The sequence below is a fragment of the Salmo salar genome, chromosome ssa09, assembly GCF_905237065.1.
Source record: "Salmo salar chromosome ssa09, Ssal_v3.1, whole genome shotgun sequence".
NCBI lineage: Eukaryota > Metazoa > Chordata > Actinopteri > Salmoniformes > Salmonidae > Salmo > Salmo salar.
In genome coordinates this window covers 18,674,695-18,698,131 of record NC_059450.1, presented here as the reverse complement: position 1 = coordinate 18,698,131, position 23,437 = coordinate 18,674,695, and the positions used below count along the sequence as shown (strand labels likewise).

Here is a 23,437-nt window from a genome sequence, read left to right as displayed (position 1 = left end):
AGAAGTTTACATACACTCAATTAGTATTTGGTAGCATTGCTTTTAAATAGTTTAATTTGGGTCAAACGTTTCGGGTAGCCTTCCACAACCTTCCCACAATAAGTTGGGTGAATTTTGGCCCATTCCTCCTGACAGAGCTGGTGTAACTGAGTCAGGTTTGTAGGCCTCCTTGCTCGCACACACTTTTTCAGTTCTGCCTACAAATTTTCTATAGGATTGAAGTCAGGGCTTTGTGATGGCCACTCCAATACCTTGACATTGTTGTCCTTAAGCCATTTTGCCACAACTTTGAAAGTATGCTTGGGGTCATTGTCAAATCAAATCAAATCAAATGTATTTATATAGCCCTTCTTACATCAGCTGATATCAAAGTGCTGTACAGAAACCCAGCCTAAAACCCCAAACAGCAAGCAATGCAGGTGTAGAAGCACGGTGGCTAGGAATAACTCCCTAGAAAGGCCAAAACCTAGGAAGAAACCTAGAGAGGAACCAGGCTATGAGGGGTGGCCAGTCCTCTTCTGGCTGTGCCGGGTGGAGATTATAACAGCACATGGCCTAGATGTTCAAATGTTCATAAATGACCAGCATTGTCAAATAATAATAATCATAGTAGTTGTCGAGGGTGCAACAAGTCAGTAACACAAAAGTAAGTGTCAGTTGGCTTTTTCATAGCCGATCTTTGAGAGTATCTCTACCGCTCCTGCTGTTGAAAACAGCAGGTCTGGGACAGGTAGCACGTCCAGTGAATAGGTCAGGGTTCCAGCAGGTCTGGGACAGGTAGCACGTCCGGTGAACAGGTCAGGGTTCCATAGCTGCAGGCAGAACAGTTGGAGCTGGAACAGCAGCAGGGCCAGGTGAACTGGGGATAGCAAGGAGTCATCAAGCCAGGTAGTCCTGAGGCATGGTCCTAGGGCTCAGGTCCTCCGAGAGAGAGAAAGAAAGAAAGAGAAAGAGAGAATTAGAAAGAGCATATTTAAATTCACACAGGACACCGGAAAAGACAAGAGAAATACTCCAGATGTGACAGACTGACCCTAGCCCCCCAACACATAAACTACTGCAGCATAAATACTGGAGGCTGAGACAGGAGGGGTCAGGAGACACTGTGGCCCCATCCGATGAAACCCCCGGACAGGGCCAAACAGGAAGACCCATTTGCGACCAAGATTTAACTTCCTGACTGATGTCTTGAGATGTTGCTTCAATATATCCACATCATTTTCCTGCCTCATGATGCCATCTATTTTGTGAAGTGCACCAGTCCCTCATGCAGCAAAGCACCCCCACAACATGATGCTGCCACCCCCGTGCTTCATGGTTGGGATGGTGTTCTTTGGCTTGCAAGCCTCCCCCTTTTTCCTCCAAACATAACGATGGTCATTATGGCCAAACAGTTCTATTTTTGTGTCATCTGACCAGAAGACATTTCTCCAAAAAGTACGATCTTTGTCCCCATGTGCAGTTGCAAACTGTAGTCTGGCTTTTTTATGGCGGATTTGGAGCAGTGGCTTCTTCCTTGCTGAGCGACCTTTCAGGTTATGTCGATATAGGACTCGTTTTACTGTGGATATAGATACTTTTGTACTGTTTCCTCCAGCATCTTCACAAGGGCCTTTGCTGTTCTGGGATTGATTTGCACTTTTCACACGAAAGTATCGTTCATCTCTAGGAGACAGAACGCGTCTCCTTCCTGAGCGGTATGACGGCTGTGTCGTCCCATGGTGTTTATACTTGCGTAATATTGTTTGTACAGATGAACGTGGTACCTTCAGGTGTTTGGGAATTGCTCCCAAGGATGAACCAGACTTGTGGAGGTCTACAATTATTTTTCTGATGTCTTGGCTGATTTCTTTTGATTTTCCCATGATGTCAAGCAAAGAGGCACTGAGTTTGAAGGTAGGCCTTGAACTACATCCACAGGTACACCTCGAATTGACTCAAATTATGTCAATTAGCCTATCAGAAGCTTCTAAAGTCATGACATCATTTTCTGGAATTTTCCAAGCTGTTTAAAGGCACAGTCAACTTAGTCTATGTAAACTTCTGACCCACTGGAATTGTGATACAGTGAATTTTAAGTTAAATAATCTGTCTGTAAACAATTGTTGGAAAAATGACTTGTGTCATGCACAAAGTAGATGTCCTAACAAACCTGCCAAAACTATAGTTTGTTAACAAGAAATTTGTGGAGTGGTTGAAAAATGAGTTTTAATGACTCCAACCTAAGTGTATGTAAACTTCCGACTTCAACTGTACAGGGGGTACCGGTACAGAGTCAATGTGCGGGGGCACTGGTTAGTCGAGGTAATTGAGGTAATATGTACAATATGTAGGTAGAGTTATTAAAGTGACTATGCATAGATAATAAACAGAGTGTAGCAGCGTAAAAGAGGGTGGGGGCAATGCAAATAGTCTGGGTAGCAATTTGATTAGATGTTCAGGAGTGTTATGGCTTGGAGATAGAAGCTGTTTTGAAGCCTCTTGGACCTGGACTTGGCGCTCCAGTACCGCTTGCTGTACGGTAGCAGAGAGAACAGTCTATGACTAGGGTGTCTGGAGTCTTCGACAATATTTAGGGCCTTCCTCTGACACACTACCCTTTGTAGTGCCTTGCGGTCAGAGGCCGAGCAGCTGCCATACCAAGCAGTGATGCAACCAGTCAGGATGTATCTCGATGGTGCAGCTGTAGAAACTTTTGAGGATCTGAGGACCCATGCCAAATCTTTTCAGTCTCCTGAGGGGGAATAGGTTTTGTCGTGCCCTCTTTACGACTGTCTTGGTGTGCTTGGACCATGTTAGTTTGTTGGTGATGTGGACAGCAAGGAACTTGAAGCTCTCAACCTGCTCCACTCCAGCCCCGTCAATGAGAATGGGAGCGTGCTCGGTCCTCCTTTTCCTGTTGTCCACAATCATCTCCTTTGTCTTGATCACGTTGAGGGAGAGGTTGTTGTCCTGGCACCACACTGCCAGGTCTCTGACCTCCTCCCTATAGGCTGTCTCATCGTTGCCGGTGATCAGGCCTACCACTATTGTGTCATCGGCAAACTTAATGATGGTGTTGGAGTCGTGCCTGGCCATGCAGTCATGAGTGAACAGGGAGTACAGGAGGGGACTGAGCTCGCACCCCTGAGGGGCCCCCGTGTTGAGGATCAGCGTGGCGTATGTGTTGTTACCTTCCCTTACCACCTGGGGGCAGTTGCAGAGGGAGGTGTTTAGTCCCAGGGTCCTTAGCTTAGTGCTGAGCTTTGAGGGCACAATGAGTGCAGACATTTTTTTTACAAGATGGAAGACATTAGCAGAATATGTTTTAATACCATACAAATGGCTACTGTGCAACTTGCAATTCCGGTAGGATGCACGGTTTTTTACTTATTTTTTTTGTATTTATAATAATTTGTTTCATCATTATTATTATTATTATTTTTTATATCATTGTTATTATTGTAAGCCTATTTATTAATCTTAACCAGTTCTTTAAATTTGCAAAACATGTTTTGTTTCATTCTGTTGAGTAATTTTCGTTGGGTAAATTAGGTATTTTTAATTGTGTGCTCAGTATTTAGTTTAAAGGAAAACTCCACCCAAAAACTATCTTTTGGTATTTGTTTCATTAGTCCATTGTTGATATAGTCCCAAAATCAAGTTTTCAAGATATATAACTTTCAAAATACAGAAATACAGCAGTTATAATGCCTTTTGTAAAAGTTTTCCGTGGTGTGGCTATTTGCCTATACTGCAAGCCTATGATATGAAGGCAGCACGCACTGGCGCTCCAACTGACTCTGACAGTTGAATTTAAGGCGAGGAAGAACATTGTAGGCCTACCAGAGTCCAATATAATACTTATCTTTATAAAAAAATATTCGGATAAAAAAAATACTTATTAATCTCCTTCTGTCCCCCGATATATGTATAGCAAATGCAGTAGCCCATCTGACAAGGATAAAGAAATGCATGTTGGTATGCATGTCGCCGGCATATCTCTATTTCTCTCTGGGGCTAGGACTAAGCTGGCTTCTCTACTTTTATATTTATTTTTTAAATATTAATATCATACAGTGGACGCCTAAGACTATAGGCCAATGCATACAATGTCCTGATGCATTTAGTGCTCAAATCTCTGACAGGCTATATAGCGTCATTTTTTTCTTTCTCACTTTTACCAAATTTAACCTTTTTATACCCTCTAGATGGCAGTGTCACACAGAAAATTATCCAGATCATCTGAACGATCAGTTTCTTGAGTGTATTCTGAAATAGTTGTCAGAATGTCAGTCTCATGGGCCCCTTTCATATTTATCTCATCTTCATGTCCTCTTTACATGAAGCTGATGCTGCATCGTGACTCCTGTACTGAGTCATGGCTGCTGCCTGAAACAAGTAATTGGGGTCCCTTGTGAAAATCAATAACCTTTTAAAACACACACACACTTTATGTGTGTTGTTGGCAGTGTTATGAGCAACACACTATTATACCCCCAAGTCCAGTAAACCAGTAAAAACAGAAGAGCATCATATTTAACACAGCCTCTGCAGTATAAAAATAACCAATCAAGGGATATGAGTCAAGTTAATGTGAGATCCAGCACTTATGTGAGGTGTGTCTCATTCCTCCCATTCTAGAATGAAGAGATGGCCAGTCCAGGTCTCCTGATTCCCCAGTCCCAGTCCCCTTTCAGTCAGCCTGATGGGGCAGAACCGGGTAACAGTGAATTGTATGAATTCATTTGTTTGCCTGGAAAGGTGAGCTGCCAATGGTGCTCAATAATTCGGTGTTTGTAACAGACGTTGCCTCAGCAGGTGAACACGCAACACCACGGCTGACTGATACACACTGCCGAAACAAAAAGCAGGGTCTCATTGTTATTATTGTAAAAGGATCTGTGGAAACTACAGCGTACCCTTGCTAGTCTCAACTGTACTAGTTTGGCACAGAAAGAAAAACTAAGTAGTTTTAACCTTGACTAATTTAGTTCCTGGTGATATTTGACCTTCTCAAATGAAATGGGTTAGTTCAGAGTCTTTATCACTGGTTTTACCCTCTGAGTGATTGTTAATAGCATTTATCTGCTCTCTCTTTTATCCATTATTGATGGAGATGTAACTGAGGATGCCAATTTGGCTTCAAGGCTTATTAAATGTACACCTGATAATAGCTGTTATAAACGACGTGGAGGGGATCTCATGAACACTGGAGGAAGTCTGGATCACCTGTCAGGGAAACGCAGGTATTCTGATAAGTGTGGATGAACAGAGATGGCCAAGAGTTTCCACATGCTGTGATGTAGAGATGATAAGCCACAGAGTAATACAGTAAACTCAGTGCTTGACTTGGACTGAAATACAGTAGGTTCTGGTACTCATTTTGGGTGCCGGTACTGTTTCTATTTAGGTGCAGGAGCTCCACAATACTTTTGAGCTTATACAGTATTCTATAAGAGGTGCAGGACCTCAAGCAGTAGAACATTTTAGGTGCCGGTACTCAGCTCCGGTAAGCTCTTTACTCAGTCAAGCACTGAGTAAACTCCTGATTAGGGCACATTGGAAAATTGGAAACCCACATTGTTAGAAATCCACGTGTTACAATTTGGGACATGGATCTTTTTCTGGATGACAAAATTGTTAAATAAATGTATTGTTAACCACTGCAATACTCCGATCTTTGGTTGCCCTCTCATCCCTTTCTCAGTTTTTATCACTCCGTAATTGACCTATGCTCTTCTACCTGAGAGATAAGGATAGCACACCTAGACACACACACACACACACACACACACACACACACACACACACACACAGAGGCATATTTCATTACCATCCTCCACAGGCAGTGAGTGTGCGAGGGAGGGAGAGAGAGAGAGGGAGGGAGAGAGAGAGACGAGTGCACATAGACAGACGGAGCAAGCAAGATAGATATGTAGGAGAGCTAGAGCAAGAGAAGAAGAAAAAGAGCGAGCACACAAGAAAGACAGCAAGAGAGAGAGTGGGAGTGAGAGCACCAGAGACAGAGGGAGAGATAGAAAGAGAGAGAGAGACGGCTGTGTGTTTCCTCAGCTGTTTTACCCGAGGCCATGGCAGGCATGGCGTCGGAGCCAGTCACCCAGTCCAGGGTGATGTTCCAGTCCGCAGATAAAAAAGAGGAGCCTACGCATCGCAAACTGGGCAAGCTGACCGTCAAATACAACCGCAAGGACCTGCAGAGGAGGCTGGATATTGAGGAGTGGATCGACAATCAGCTGCACCTGCTCTTCGACTATGAGGTAGGTTGTGCACGGCTGCTGCTGGCACAGCTAGGTCCCAGGGGCTGTGTGGGTAGATGTATTACTGCATTATCAGCCTTGTAGATACACATTATCTGACCATCATATCAGGATGACTATACATCATATTACATTATTTATATCCTTTCTGAACATCTGTATCACTGAATGGACATACATACAGCATTCCAGAGTAACACAACATTATCTATCTAACATAAATATATTAATTGGCTAATACAATCACCCCTTTCCTTATTATAAACACTTATACACAGACAGTACTATAGTGGCACGCAGCATCTGTCCTCAGAAGATGAGAATCTACTCCCCTCTGTGACACTGGTTCAGACAGGGCAGCAAATCCCTGTTGTCTCTGGTCAGTTTGCAGTCTGAGACTTCTAAGAACTTGAGAGGTTTACTGCTTAGATCTCGGCAGGGAGGCTGTCTGCAGAACTGCTTACGGCCAGGATTGCACACCACAAACGGGGGGACTGGGCGTTTGCATAATTCATTCCAAAGATTAGGGAGTGGGACCCCTGTGTGGAGATCGTAGGACCCCCCCTGTGTCATCACTGCACTGCAATTTGGTGGGGGGAAATCCAATTATCATCAGAGGCTGCATCAATTTGCTGGGAAGTCTCTGAGGATGCCATGGCAACAGAAGACTGGCTCCCACGTGAAGAGGAAAGGCACAGAGGAGTCAGAGGGATGTCTTCAGGAGCATGGGCACCCGCGTGATAATGGAGATCATATGACAACACGACAACACAACACCTGTGTTTGAAGCTGGATCGGGAAAAGACAGGGTGGAGGAGGATGATGTTTCTCATTTACTTTCCTGACTGAGGAGGGAGTTGAGTTGGGGCAGTGAGTGATTTGAATGCCTCCAACCCAAAAATTATTCTCCAATGCCAAGAAACACTCTGCATATGGCATACTGATGCTGCAGGGCATGAGAGAGCATCACGTGTGAGGGGTGTCCTCATTAAAGTTTGAGTTCCTGAAAATAGCTACAGATGTAGTATCTTAATTTGATCACTCTTTTGTTGCTGATAATGTTCCTGCACAGCAGGAAATGCAAACTTGTAGTGTACTCCAGGTTTAAAAAGGCTTCTAAATTTTGTAATGTTCACTTTAAAATGTTAGATTTGATTTGTCCTAACAAAAAATGTATCAACACCTACAAAAAAGTAAATTATAATACACATAATAATTCACATTTCCTGTTGCTGCAGGATTATTTTCCTGCTGTAGCAAACTGGCTCAAATTAAGATCCTACATCTGTATATGTAGAGCTAGGAGTTTTTCCCGGTCAGGTCATGTAGTCTTGAAAAACTCAGGTTCCTAGCTATATCATTAAGGTAAGAGGACAGGAATCAGGTTAATGTAGTGACCTGTTGAGTTTATGATCAGGTCCAAATGAACACAGACAGCACCATATCCTCAGTAGAAACACCTATCCAGATACATGCATCCAAAGTAGTCAGAGAGGGCAGTGACGGGCCGTTCGGCTAGGGCATCAGGTTCAACCAGATTCCATTCTACACACTGAGATGGGAGGGAGAGACATTCATTACAGCCAGTCTAGTGGCAGACAGACACCCAACGTCTCCTCTCGGCTCAGACTCCACATTTTCCTCAGAACAGGCCAGTGGACAGCCTGTGTGAGCTACGTAGGCCTGGGTGATTTTAATAAAACCACTCTACTGTTAGATTGGACACACAACACGGTTGGTGTTTTGTAAGGATTGCATTACAGCTGTCTCCTAAATATATTCCCTCAGCAGTGCACATTTTTAGCGATCCCATTAACTGCTTATTTCTCTGGTAATATATGCAAAGATCCCTGAAAGGCAGTGGGTTGAAATGGTGCCTGAATCTCAGAAAAAAAGAATAAAGGATTATGGTTAAAGAAGAATCTCTATGCTGCTTTACAAATGATGCTAAGTCAGTCTTGCCTGCTGCTTCAAAATCAAATCAAATCAATATTTTTTTTAATCAAATCACATTTTATTCGTCACATGCTTCTTAAACAACAGGTAGTCCTGTATTTACGCTTTGCCTGTTTTATGGTTCGTCGGAGGTCATTGCGGGATTTCTTATAAGCGCAGTGGTGACCTGTCATTCAGGGCAGAACCCCACCTGTTGCCTGTTTTGCATGTTATTTTAGCGTAAATACATGACATATATCAGTTTGCAAACAATGTAAAAAAAAATACATTTTTGTTAATAATGTCGCACACAAACATCGGATCTTTTTTGCTTTCTTGAGTAAGGCAGCTCCAAAATGCAGGTGTTTCAGCTTAGCTGTGCTTTCTGTGGTGGTGGGGCAACCAGAGGAAAATACAGGGCGTAGGGGTTGGTAATGTTCTCTAGTTGCGCTGTGATTGGCTCAGTGTTCTGTCACTCATGGGGACACTACGTCACCGCAAAATCTACAGGGAGAGCAAAAAAATTCAAGCCCCTTGGGTGCTGCCATATTGTAGATTTACATTAGAAGTGCCCATCCAAGAAGGCCCAAGGTCCTTGGCCACAGATAAAAGTATGTCAAATCACGTTACATCTTCCGTAGCTTTGATTGAACTGATCATGTCAACATCATACTTTCAAAACCTTAGCTAGCAAGCTAGACAAGCAGTCATCATCATGAATTAAGTTGACAATTTACTGGCAAATCCTTTTGAATCCTTGTCATAAAGAGAAAATATACATAAAACGTTTCAGTGCTCATCGACCATTGGACATAAACATTAGACAACAAGTTGGAAATTGCAAATTTAAGAAAGCAATCACTAGCCTGCTATTCAGTGGAGAGGGTGTGTGGTCCAAGTCTGGGTTTAAGGGTCTCTTTTCCAAGCTTAAAAGGATAAACACTCACATGCAACACCATGGGCCAGAAAAGGTTGAATACATTGGCCATGCTGTCAATCCAGCATGACTTCTGGCGCGTTCAAAACAACTTGAAAATCTCAGACTTGTGAGTTCAAGATAACTCGGAACTCCAACTGGGAAAATACATTTTGAACAGTCATCCAACTCGGAATTCCAAGTCGAGAACTCAGGCCTCTTTCTAAAGCTCCGACCTGGAGATCACTGACGGCATGATTCAACCGTTTTATTTTCGAGTTCCCAGTTGTCTTGAAAGCACCATAAATCCAGAGAATGCCAGACTTTGATGACACATTTTGATGCCAAAATTTGCCCACAAGAAGGACCACAGCGCCACCTTCTTGTTCAAATGAGCACAGCACAACAAGGTGAGTCCAAAAATGTATTATATCCTGCTGCATAAATGATGTAATGTGCCAGCGAGATATGTATACTGTAGCCAAGAAAGTAATATTAAGTGTATGTTGTGTAGTAAGCTATTAGTAGCCCATGTGCCTCGACCTAATAGTTTGGTCCCTTTCCCCCTCATAATTTAGCCTACTTTTCTGACTTGGTGGTGCACATGTAGCCTATAGTCTGTTTTAGAGAAATGTCACCATCAAATATTGTAAGTACTTTCATTATCTGCCCTTTATTTATCCTACGGTTCCGACTTGGTGTACAGGGAGAATACTGTAAGAACGGTCCATGTTCTCAATTCTGTCGCTGTACATTTCAAAAGTACATAGTTATACTGACTAAGTCCGTCTTAGCTCGCTCATTGATGTCTTAATCGAAATTATGTATTGCCTCTTATCCGCTCATCCTTCCCTTATGGCATAGTTTGTACATCTCAATTGTCAGTAGAAACAACATTTGTTTAAGCAAGTCAGCCATATCAGCAATTTTTTTTAAAAGGCAGTAAATGAAGCTGAGATGAACTGTTTCTCTGCCAGACAAGGGGTCGCTGATAGCTAGGTATATTAGTGGTAAGGATACACTCCATGGTGCTGAAAAGAAAACTCTGGGATGGCTTTATGTAGGTCCTAACAGTTTGTGGGCACCGTTATAGTGCAATTAATATATTATTTAGTGTTGCATTGTGTATTGGTTTTGCTGGCATGCAAAAAAATGGGGGAGTTTTCCCCACCAAGATTTACATGCTAAAATCGCACTGTATAACGTCCCGCTCCTTGAAAGCGGCAGCTCTAGCCTTTAGCTTAGTGCGGATGTTGCCCGTAATCCATTGCTTCTTAGGACATGTACAGTACCGGTCATTAGAACACCTAGTCATTCAAGGGTTTTTCTTTATTTTGACAATTTTCTACATTGTAGAATAATAGTGAAGACATCAAAACTATAAAATAACACATATGGAATCATGTAGTAACCAAAAAAAGTGTTAAACAAATCAAAATATATTTTATATTTGAGATTATTCAAATAGCCACCCTTTGCCTCGATGACAGCTTTGCATACTCTTGGCATTCTCTCAACCAACTTCACGAGGTAGTCACCTGGAATGCATTTCAATTAACAGGTGTGCCTTCTTGAAAGTTAATTTGTGGAATTTATTTCCTTCTTAATGCGTTTGAGCCAATCAGTTGTGCTGTGACAAGGTAGGGTATACAGAAGATAGCCCTATTTGGTAAAAGACCAAGTCCATGTTATGGCAAGAACAAGACCAAGTCCATGTTATGGCAAGAACAGCTCAAATAAGCACAGAGAAACGACCATCCATCATTACTTAAAGCCTTGTGTAGTCTTAACATTCTGTATACTCCCCTTGTCCCAGGCCTTCATGGTCGAATTGCTGCAAAGAAACCACTACTGAAGGACACCAATAATAAGAAGAGACTTGCTTGGGCCAAGAAACACGAGCAATGGACATCAGACCAGTGGAAATCTGTCCTTTGGTCTGGAGTCCAAATTTGAGATTTTTGGTTCCAACTGCCATCTCTTTGTGAGATGCGGTGTGGGTGAAGGGATGATCTCCGCATGTGTATTTCCCACCGTAAAGCATAGAGAAGGAGGATGTTTTAGTGTGGGGTGCTTTGCTGGTGACACTGTCTGTGATTTATTTAGAATTCAAGGCACACTTAACCAGCATGGCTACCACAGCATTCTGCATCGATACGCCATCCCATCTGGTTTGGGCTTAGTGGGACTATCATTTGTTTTTCAACAGGACAATGACCCAACACACCTCCAGGCTGTGTAAAGGCTATTTGGATCTCTATGTACTTTGCTCTGTTCATCTTTCCCTCGATCCTGACTAGTCTTCCAGTCTCTGCCTCTGAAAAACATCCCCACAGTATGATGCTGCCACCAACATGTTTCACCGTAGGGATGGTGGCAGGTTTCCTCCAGAAGTGACGTTTGGCATTCAGGCCAAAGAGTTCAATCTTGGTTTCATCAGACCAGAGAATCTTGTTTCTCATGGTCTGATAGTCTTTAGGTGCCTTTTGGCAAACTCCAAGCTGGCTGTCATGTGCCTTTTACTGAGGAATTGCTTCCATCTGGCAACTCTACCATAAAGCCTGATTGGTGGAGTGCTGCAGAGATAGTTGTTCTTCTGGAATATTCTCCCATCTCCACAGTGGAACTCTAGAGCTCTGTCAGAGTGACCATCAGGTTCTTGGTCACCTCCCTGACCAAGGCCCTTCTCCCCCGATTGCTCAGTTTGGCCAGCTCTAGGAAGAGTCTTGGTGGTTCTAAACTTTTTCCATTTAAGAATGATGGAGGCCACTGTGTTCTTGGGGACCATAAATGCTGCAGACATTTTTCTGTACCCTTCCCAGATCTGTGCCTGGACACAATCCTGTCTCGGAACTCTGCGGACAATACCTTCGACGTCATGGCATAGTTTTTGCTCTGACATGCACTGTCAAAAGTGGGACCTTATATAGACAGGTGTGTGCCTTTCAGAATCATGTCCAATCAATTAAATTTACCACAGGTGGACTCCAATCAAGTTGTAGAAACATCTCAAGGAAGATCAATGGAAACAGGATGCACCTGAGCTCAATTTTGAGTCTCATAGCAAAGGGTCTGAATACTTATGTAAATATGGTATTTCTGTTGTTTATTTTTTGCTTTGTCATTATGGTGTATTGTGTGTAGATTGATAAGGTTTGATGAAAATAAGGATGTAACGTAACAAAATGTAGGAAAAGTCAAGAGGTCTGAATAATTTCCGAATGCACTGTACTTTCACTGTGTGGACGACTTCGTCGATGCACTTATTATTGAAGCCGGTGACTGATGTGGTAAACTCCTCAATGCCATCGGATGAATCCCAGAACATATTCCAGTCTGTGCTAGCGAAACACTCCTGTTGCTTAGCATCCGCTTCATCGGACAACTTCCATATTGAGCGCGTCACTGGTACTTCCTGTTTGAGTTTTTGCTTGTAAGCAGGAAGACAGAGTTATGGTCAGATTTGCCAACTTGAGGGCGAGGGAGAGCTTTGTATGCATTTCTGTGTGTGGAGTAAATGTGATCTGGAGTTGTTTTGCCTTTAGTTGCAGAGGTGAAATGCTGGTAGAAATTAGGTAAAACAGATTTGAGTTTTCCTGCATTAAAATCACCGGCCACTAGGAGCATTGCCTCTGACTGAGAATGTTCTTGTTTGCCTATGGCGCCATAGAGCCCCACAGTCGAGGTGTCGTAATACCCATAAAACCTAGTGGTCAAACAGGGAAATGGTTTCAATGATTTTTCCACCAATAATTTTTCCCATAGGGGATTTTGGAAAACTTAAAATAAGTGTTTCGTGTAGGCTTACCCTGACGTGACGTTTTGATAACCATGTAAATCTCTCTCGTACAGGGTGACTTTTATTCAACATATTCAGCTCTATTTACTCTCAGATTCGAAAATGCTAATTAGCATCAAAGTAGACATCATGCAAGCTCCTGCACGTCATCGCTAGCTGACACCTTTGCTAACAGGTATTGTGACAATTTAAAACTTGCACAAGACAGTTCACAGAATTGGCCATTTAAAGAAATGTAGCCAATTTATTCATTACTACATTAAGCTAACATTAGATAGCTAATCCAGAGATTCTTACCTTTGCCTCAATTCGGCAGTTTCGTCCAGATCATCATGGCATTTGTAGTTCTTTATGATAGCCATATTAGCAGATAATTAGTATTACATTTTTGGGGGGTAAATACAGGTGAATATATTAATAAATATCAACTTGTCCTAGAGAGATTTATACTGTTATCAAAACATCACGCCAGGATAAGCCTACACAAAATACAGCTCTTATTTTAAGTGTTTCTAAAATCCCCCATGGGAAAAATGAACGGTGGAAAAACAATCGGAACCATTTCCCTGTTTGACCGCTAGGTTATATGGGTATTATGACTCATACTGTGTTACTCTATTAAGGCCCTATACAGCTCGTTGAGTGCAACCTTAGTGACAGCATCAATTTGTGGTGGTAAAGGGTGTGGACTACAGCTTATCATGAGGTATTCTAACTCAGGCGAGCAGAACCGAGTTAGAATATGGTTCCAGAACAATTTATAATTTGCATAGGGTTTGATATTATTGTCATGCTATTATCATGAGAATTATGTTTTACATTTTAGTCATTTAGCAGACACTCAATTACAGTAGTGAGTGCATACATTTTCATTCTGGTCTCCCGTGGGAATCAAACCCACAACCCCAGCGGTTCAAGCGCATTGCTCTTCCAACTAAGCTACTCAGGACATGTCATCAGTACACTAATAGAAGACTAGTAGACAGTACACTAATGTTATTGTGTTCGAGTTCTTGACTGTACTAATTTGTCTGGGGGAATCCCTGAGAGACTCCCTTTATGACTGAAGGATGTTGCACGTAATGGGATCCCTGCATGATTGATGGGATGATAACAGATACAGTAGCAGTAGTAGCTAACTCCTTTGTTATTGTGGTTATGGGGCCTGCCATATGAAACAGGCCTGTTGTCTGGTAGGTACAGTCTTTGTGGGTTTGTACTCCTGTATGGATAAAACAATATGACTAGGGCAAGCAGGGTTTCCTGGACAGGTCACGCAGTCAATAAAAAACTCCTGCCCCTAAGTATGGCCTATCTCTTTGTAGGATTTGAGGTGCTCATGTCTTAATGTCAGATTTCAGTGGTTACTAGACAAACTCCAGTCTATCTGTGAAGGATAAGTTGTTTGCTAGACACCACCCATTGGTGTGGCAGGAGGAGACATGGTTGGTCAATGTGCGTTGGCTAATGGGATGAATTTTGCATGAACTCTGGGGAATGCAGGTTAGACTGTGGTTGGATACTCTGACTCTTCCGTGTGGAAGTATTTAGTGGTCAGCCCCCTGTGTCAAGAGCTGAATTATTTAGTGACATCTCTAATTTATACAAGTAGCTTATTGGTTGGGTATTGAGTGGCAATGGCACTGGACCACGTTGATGACTTCACACCTTTTAGGAAAATAGTCTCAAATCGTAGAGGTGTGGAAAAAACACTAATTTAAGAGTAGGAAATACTTAAAAATGAACAGATAATATCCTTACTCAATAGAAATATACTTCAGACTGCAGTTATGTCATTATCTGTTGATGTGCCCTTGAGCAAGGCACTTAAGCCTAATAGCTCCTGTAAAAGGATAAAAGCATCTACTAAATTACTAAAATGTAAATGTAATTATTAAGTTACAAATGTAAAGCAATATGGTTCTCGTTTCAATGGATACAGTACTAAATGTGTGATGCCTCTTTAACTTGTTACAGCCATTAACCTCCTCACAATGCAGATGATCTCAGATAAATGTCATGCGTATGACCCGTGACCCCTCTGTTATGGTATGTTTTGATTGGTCGACAGCTCGAGCCTCTTACAGGAATTTTTTTTTATGAGTAATGAATTTAGACAACAATCAGTCTTGTCTGACTTTCACGTCAGCCTCTTTTCAAAACAACATGGTTTTGTGGGAAAGGTTTCCTTTACATCTCTGATTAGTATCAACTACACTGAACAAGAATATAAACGCAGCACGCAACAATTTCAAAGATTTTACTGAGTTACAGTTCATATAAGGAAATCAGTCAATTGAAATGAATTCAATAGGCCCTAATCTATGGATTTTGAAGACTGGGAATACAGATATGCATCTGTTGGTCACAGATACATTAAAAAAAGTAGGGGCATTGATCAGAAAACTAGTCAGTATTTGGTGTGACCACCATTTGTTCATAACATTGACATCAGCAAACCACACGACGCCATGCAAACTAGGATTCATCCGTGAAGAGCACACTTCTCCAGCGTGCCAGTGGCCATCGAAGGTAAGCATTTGCCCACTGAAGTCGGTTACGATGCCGATCTGCAGTCAGGTCAAGACCTTGGTGAGGACGACGAGCACACAGATGAGCTTCCCTGAGACGGTTTCTGACAATTTGTGCAGAAACTCTTCGGTTGTGCAAACCCACAGTTTCATCAGCTGCCTGGGTGGTGGTCTCAGACGATCCCGCAGGTGAAGAAGCAGGCTGTGGAGGTCCTAGGCTGGTGTGGTTACACTTGGTCTGTGGTTGTTTGGCCGATTGGATGTACTGCCAAATTCTCTAAAACGACGTTGGAGGCGTATGGTATAGAAATTATTATTTAATTCTCTGGCAAAAGCTCTGGTGGACATTTCTGTTGAGACATCTGTGGCATTGTGTTGTGTGACAAAACTGCACATTATAGAGTGGCCTTTTAATTGTCCCCATCACAAGGTGCACCAGTGTAATGATCATGCTGTTTAATCAGCTTCTTGATATGCCACACCTGTCAGGTGGATGGATTATCTTGGTAATGTCACGCCCTAACCTGAGAGAGCCGGTTTGTTTCTCTATGTTGTTAGGTCAGGATGTGGGGTGGGCTTCTATGGTTTATATTTCTATGTTTTGGCCAGATATGGTTTCCAATCAGAGGCCTATCGTTGTCTCTGATTGGGAACCATACTTAGGCAGCCCTTTTCCCTCCTTGAGTTGTGGGATCTTATTTTTGTACTGCTTTGTTAATCCTGCAAGACGTGACGGTCGTTTTCCATTGTTTATTATTTTGTTTAAGTGTTCAGAGTTAAAATAAATATCAAGATGAACACATACCATGCTGCACCTTGGTCTACTCCCTTTTGACAGTTGTTACAGAAAATTCCACCACCAAAGGACCAAGCAGCGTGGGCAGGATGACTGGACCTGGGAGGAAATCCTGGATGGGGCAGGACCCTGGACAAGGCCTGGGGAGTATCGCCGTCCGCAAGAGGAGATAGAGAACAGGCAAGGCAACAATGGAAGCCCTGCGGCCAAAACATTTGGGGGGGGGGGGCACACGAGAGATTGGCGAAGTCGGGGTTGAGACCTGAGCCAACTCCCCGTGCTTACCGTGGGGAGCGAGTGACCAAGCAAGTACCGTGTTATGCGGTGATGCGCACTGTGTCGCCAGTGCGCACTCACAGCCCGGTGCGCTCGGTGCAAGCTCCTCACCGTTGCCGTGCTAGAGTTGGCCGTCAGCCAGGAAGAAGTGTGCCGGCTCAGCGTTCCTGGTCTCCAGTGCGTCTCTTCGGCCCAGGTTATCCTGCGCCAGCTCTACGCACGGTACCCCCCGTTCACCAGCACAAACCAGTTCATCCTGTGCCAGCGCTCCACCCTTGCTGGGCTAAAATAACCATCCAGCCAGGACGAGGTGTGCCAGCCCTAAGCTCCAGACCTCCAATTCGCCTCCACGGCCCAGTATACCCTGTGCCTGCTCTGCGCACCCAGTCTCCTGTGCCTCTCCCCAGTCCGGTGAGACCGGTTCCAGCTCCACGTAGGAAGCCTCCAGTGATGATTTGTGGTTCGAAGCCTCCAGTGATAATCCGTGGCACGAAGCCTCCAGTGATAATCCGTGGCACGACGCCTCCAGTGATAATCCGTGGCCCGGAGCCTGTAGGGACGATCCATGGCAAGAAGCCTGTAGGGACGATCCATGGCAAGGAGCCTGTAGGGACGATCCATGGCAAGGAGCCTGTAGGGACGATCCATGGCAAGGAGCCTGTAGGGACGATCCATGGCACGGAGCCTGTAGGGACGATCCCTGGCACGGAGCCTGTAGGGACGATCCATGGCAAGGAGCCTGTAGGGACGATCCATGGCAAGGAGCCTGTAGGGACGATCCCTGGCACGGAGCCTGTAGGGACGATCCCTGGCACGGAGCCTCCAGCGACGATCCATGGCCCGGAGTCTTCAGCGGCGGCCTGCAGCCCGGAGTCTTCAGCGGCGGCCTGCAGCCCGGAGTCTTCAGCGGCGGCCTGCAGCCCGGAGTCTTCAGCGGCGGCCTGCAGCCCGGAGTCTTCAGCGGCGGCCTGCAGCCCGGAGTCTTCAGCGGCGGCCTGCAGCCCGGAGTCTTCAGCGGCGGCCTGCAGCCCGGAGTCTTCAGCGGCGGCCTGCAGCCCGGAGTCTTCAGCGGCGGCCTGCAGCCCGGAGTCTTCAGCGGCGGTCGGCAGTTCAGAGCCTCCGGCGATGATCCACTGTCTGGTTCCTCCGGCGACACAGAAGTGGGGGGATCAGCAGGCGGTGTGGGGGCTACGCCCCGAACCAGAGCCGCCGCCAAGTATAGATGCCCACCCGGACACTCCCCTATAGGTTCAGGTTTGCGGCCGGGAGTCCACACCTTTGGGAGGGGGGGTACTGTCACGCCCTGACCTGAGAGAGACGGTTTGTTTCTCTATGTTGTTAAGTCAGGGTGTGGGGTGGGCATTCTATGGTTTATATTTCTATGTTTTGGCCAGATATGGTTTCCAATCAGAGGCAGCTGCCTATTGTTGTCTCTGATTGGGAACCATACTTAGGCAGCCCTTTTCCCTCCTTGAGTTGTGGGATCTTATTTTTGTACTGCTTTGTTAAGCCTGCAAGACGTGACGGTCGTTTTCCATTGTTTATTATTTTAAGTGTTCAGAGTTAAAATAAATATCAAGATGAACACATACCATGCTGCACCTTGGTCTACTCCCTTTGATGATTGTTACAGGTAAAGGAGAAATGCTCACTAACAGGGATGTAAACAAATGTGTGCACAAAATGTGAGAGAAATAAGCTATTTGTGCATATGGAAAATTGCTGGAAACTTTTATTTAATCTCATGAAACATGGGACCAACACTTTACATGTTGCGTTTATATTTTTGTTCAGTATATTAACACTGATTGGTTTAGGAACATCGGTTTGTTATGTGGTCATAGTGTATTAGGGATACAAGCAAAGTGGAGAATATAGCTTCTCTATCATACTGCATACTCACCATGTACTTGTTGTAAATGCATCAATCTACAATACCTCACCAGTTGGCTGCTATGATTTCTGTCTTGTCATGTCAATGTTAAATATAAATGGTTATGAACCCCAAATTCCAATCAAATTTCAATTGAACTCTACCTAAAGGCAATGTAGTTTTAGGCTCTGCTGGCATGGATACAACTGGTCCCTTGGATACAGGAGCATCTTATCCTAACAAAATCCCTCAACATAAAATGGTTAATTAAGATTGCAGTTCTAATCCATATTGCAGTTAAAAAATTATGCTCCTCTAAAGAACCACTTTCATATTCATGTGTTAAAAAAAATGAATGCCAACATTCATTTTAATGTCAGACTAGTTTCCCTAACTTCAAAAGTGCTGTCGAGACATTTTCAGCCCCAGATACATTTTTTTTTAAATAAAATAAAATCACACAAATGAAAAGCATTCAACCCCACACAATATATACATTGAAGAGCTACTACAAAAGGTTACAAAGGCTTTCTCATGACAATAACAAATGCATACACTTTTCTCCCACTGAATTTTTTTTAACTTTCATTGATATTCTGTGGTGCTGTGCATTGCCCTGCAGTCTTAAGCCAGAGTCAGACAGAGAGAGGATCCCTGGATCAGTGGTTTGCTGGCCCAGCACAGCCCAGCAGGGCCCTGCTCCCGTGGAATAATGCCAATATGCAGAATCCCAAACAGTCAGACCTGGCATCATTTATCAATTAGAGGGACACACAGGGGACTCTGGACTGGGCTGTTGATCTCTTCCGTTCTGCCACTAGTCTCATTGATTAGCTCTCTCCTCATCCAGAAATCTGCCAGAAATCTCATCAACAGACCTGCCATTAAACCCCCGACTTGAAAATTCTCTTTTTAAGGGCTTGTCAAATCTAAAACTACACCTGCTGACTCCAGATATTTCCCAGCTCAGTCTTCCATGGCCAGAAGTGAGCCATCATCGTATCCTCTCAGTAAATGGTATTCAAAGGGCAATATCAGCCAGAATATAGATTGATTACTATTACCTTAGTATTTGTTTTAGATTAGCGGAGTCATTTTTGTGTGGATGTGGTTTTGCAATGTTTCTCAAAGATGGCAGACACTCATCTATATCTTGGGGCTGTAACTGACATTGGTAGGAGTTAATTGGATTCATTTGAAATATGTTAACACAGTCTACTAAATTCATTAGATAATTAGATTTCCAGGTAAGTGTCAGTTTACAACAAATGACCACATATCACACAGTAAGGGGTTATTCTTAAACACAACCAGAATATTTCCCCTAGGTCTAGACTAATCTGCACAGGATATTTGCCATATAAAGAAAGTAGCCCAGAAAAAGGAAGCAGAAACACTGCTAATTTCATATTAAAAAAATTAAACCAGAGGAATTCTAACTCTAATGGTTGAGCAAAATGGCAGCTGGGTAAATCATCCATGAAATCAGATGGCGGTTGCCTATCCTCCTGCCCCTGGTCAAATTATGTAAATTCATTAGTCCCTAATCTATGGGTTTTACTTGACTGGGAATACAGATATACCTTAAAAAAAAAGTGGGGGCGTGGATCAGAAAACCAGTCAGCATCTGGTCTGGCCACCATTTGCCTCATGTAGCGCGACACATCTTCTTCGCATAGAGTTGATCAGGCTGTTGATTGTGGCCTGTGGAATGTTGTCCCACTCCTCTTCAATGGCTGTGTAAAGTTGCTGGATATTGGCGGGAAATAGAACACGCAGTCATACACGTCGATCCAGAGCATCCCAAACATGTTCAATGGGTGATATGTCTGGTGAGTATGCAGGCCATGAAAGAACTGGGACATTTTCAGTTTCCAGAAATTGTGCACAGATCCTTGCAACATGGGGCAGTGCATTATCATGCTGAAACATGAGGTGATGGCAGCAGATGAATGGCACGACAATGGGCCTCAGGATCTCATCACGGTATCTCTGTGAATTCAAATTTCCAGCGATAAAATGCATTGTGTTTGTTGTCCGTAGCTTATGCCTGCCCATAACATAACCCCACTGCCACCATGGGGCACTCTGTTCACAATGTTGACATAAGCAATCCACTCGATCACACAATGCCATCTGCCAGGTATAGCTGAAACTGGGATTTATCCGTGAAGAGCACACTTCTCCAGATTGCCAGTGGCCATCAAAGGTGAGCATTTGCTGAACTGCAGATGGTTTCTGACAGTTTGTGCAGAAAATCTTTGGTTGTGCAAACCCACAGTTTGGTCTCAGATGATCCTGCAGATAAAATGCCCGGATGTGAAGGCCCTGAGCTGGAGTGGTCTGCGGTTGTGAGGCCATTTGGACGTACTGCCAAATTCTCTAAAACGAGTTGGAGGCGGCTTATGCTAGAGAAATGAACATTAAATTCTCTGGCAACAGCTCTGTTGGACATTCCTGCAGTCAGCATGCCAATTACATGCTCCCTCAACACTTTATACATCTGTGGCAATGTGTTGTGTGACAAAACATTTTAGAGTGGCTTTTTATTGTTCCCAGCACAAGTTGTACCTGTGCAATGATCATGGGGTTTAATCAGATTCTTGATATGTCACACCTGTCAAGTGGATGGATTATCTTGGCCAAGGAGAAATGCTCACTAACAGGGATGTAAACGAATTTGTGCACAAAATTTGAGAGAAATACGTTTTTGGTGTGTATGGAACATTTCTGTGATCTTTTATTTCATCTCATGAAACATGGGACCAACACTTTACATGTTGCGTTTATATATGGGGTTAGACATACATTATTGTTCTAGTGGTACATCGTGCTTGATGCATCAGCAATGTCTTTTAAACTTGATATTCAGACTAATTTTCTTTGGTACAGTTAAGTGAAATATGTTCAAACACTGAATGGTAAAGGCCTATTTAAGGTGGCAGGGAGCCCCAGTCACAGTTCATCTATGTTTGCATGGCGGGTAAAAGAACAACATCCCTGTGTCTCTGACCACTTTCTTCTCTCTCTCTGTCCAGGAGGAGGAGATCACAGAGTTAGAGATTGACATAGATGAGCTGCTGGAGCTATCTGACACGGAGCAGAGATCCAGACTGCAGGTGAGTACTGGCAGGATGTCCTGAGAGGTCAGGTTAAAGCCGTAAAAAAAAAAAAAATACAGTATGTTACATACCATATTTTACGGTATCCAATACTGTTACTGTAATCTTTTTTACCTTTGTTATTACGGTAACTTTCAGGCCTGTAAGTTACTGCAAAAACAATACTACAGTGCATTACTGTAATAATATTATGGTAATTGTAACAAATTAATGAATGAATAATTTGATTAATTAATTAAATTCATTGAGGGTAGATGAGGTTTGTATTTTACTTCAAGGATTGGTGCAAGCAGGTTGGCTAGGTAATTTGTTCACATATTACAGAATATCGATGAATTACAGTGTAGAAGAAGCTTTTGTTAAAACCTCTAGAAGTGCAAGTGGAAAAATACAGCATTTTGGTATTTTATATCACTTTCTTTGTTTTCTTTTTTTATTCAGTGGAACCCATTGAGACCAGGGTCTCATTTACAATGGTGCCCCAAAGACAACAATACAATAAATTAAAAATGATAAATTAAAATAAACTTACAGAATCAACACTATAGCTTCAAACACCACAAAAACAATTATTCGTCTATGTTTCAATCCAAACAGTTGCAATTCTCAAAAACTATATTCAACATTAAAGTCCTAAACTGCCATAGAGACACCAGAGAGTCAAGATGTAGGGAGTTTTGTAGGCTATTCCAAAAATGGGGGGCACTAAAACTGAAGGTGGATCTACCTAGATCAGTACATACTAACGGAACCTCAAGAGTTAAATGGTTAACTTTCAAGGTTCCACTAGTATATACCAATCTAGGTAAATCTGTCTTGAACGGGTTTGGTGTCTCATATTTTCTTTTAACAGTGAAGTGAGGTAGGTCGGAAGCTTGCCAATCCCACAATGATGTGTGCTTACAATAATGTACTGTTAAATCAACGTTTCTTTGGAATAAACGGTATCATTTACTGTTTACGCATAAAATCACCCAGAGTAAATAATTAATAAGGTAGTTTGTTTTATTGTACAATACTGTCAAAACAATGTTATAACAGGCAATACCTGCTCTGCTCCGTTCAGAATCACTAAAAGGAGCAGACAATGTGATCCAATTTCGCCTTTGCATGGAACCCATTTGCCAGGCAATTCTTCAAATCGAGGAAATAATACCAATTTCCCTAAAATCTACTGATCACTTCATCTATTTTTTTTTACTATACCTAGACAATGTATCTCAATCGCTCCCAAATGTATTGAAGATCAAAGATAAATTCAGCTTAATCTCAAGATATAAAATGAATCTAACAAAATCAGCCTTACTGCCTCAAGACCCCGATGGATGAGTTTCTCTACTTATGGAATCCCAATCGTTTACCATTTTAAATACTTGGGAGTAGATATTTTTCCTTCCTTAGATAAAACCTTTGCCATAAACTTTAACAGAAAGCTTAAAATCAATTCAATCTTACCTCAGTAGATGGAATAATATCCCAGTTAGTTGCCTTAACCGGCAGAATATCTATTGCTAAAATGAATACTATATTGCCACGGCTGAATTTCTGTAGTTCAATGCTTCACATGGCTCCCCTTTCTGGCTATTGGGATAAAATTCATTGTGCGTTTTCAAAATGTATATGGCAAGGTAAACGATCCCGAATCAAATTAACAAATGTACAAAGAGGGAAAGACGTAGGAGGACTATCCATACCAAACTTTTTTATTGTATTTTCAGGCACCAGCATTTGGCTCAAACCTAAATTGGTTTAGACATGATTCTTCTGCCCCCTGGCTTAGTATGGAGCATAATATGGTGTCTCCTATTGCCCTGGAAGAGGTGGTCTTCACTGATATATCCCTGAAACAATTTATACTACAATTTGTATTTGCCACAAAATTTACAAACAAAATAGCATGCGCATACTCCATATTTCACAAGAATGCCT

The 23,437-nt window shown here is 42.9% G+C and overlaps 1 protein-coding gene across 1 annotated transcript in view; it reads left to right on the top strand.

The window, feature by feature from the left end:
* The first annotated feature begins 5,829 nt into the window (after nt 1-5,829).
* Nucleotides 5,830-23,437, top strand: part of LOC106610866 (protein phosphatase 1 regulatory subunit 14B) — a 21,836-nt gene continuing 4,228 nt past the window's right edge. The window contains exons 1-2 of the mRNA XM_014210510.2: nt 5,830-6,260; nt 21,425-21,505. Of these exons, the coding sequence (XP_014065985.1) occupies nt 6,072-6,260; nt 21,425-21,505 (270 nt within the window). The 5' untranslated portion in view covers nt 5,830-6,071. The remainder of the gene's footprint in view (nt 6,261-21,424; nt 21,506-23,437) is intronic.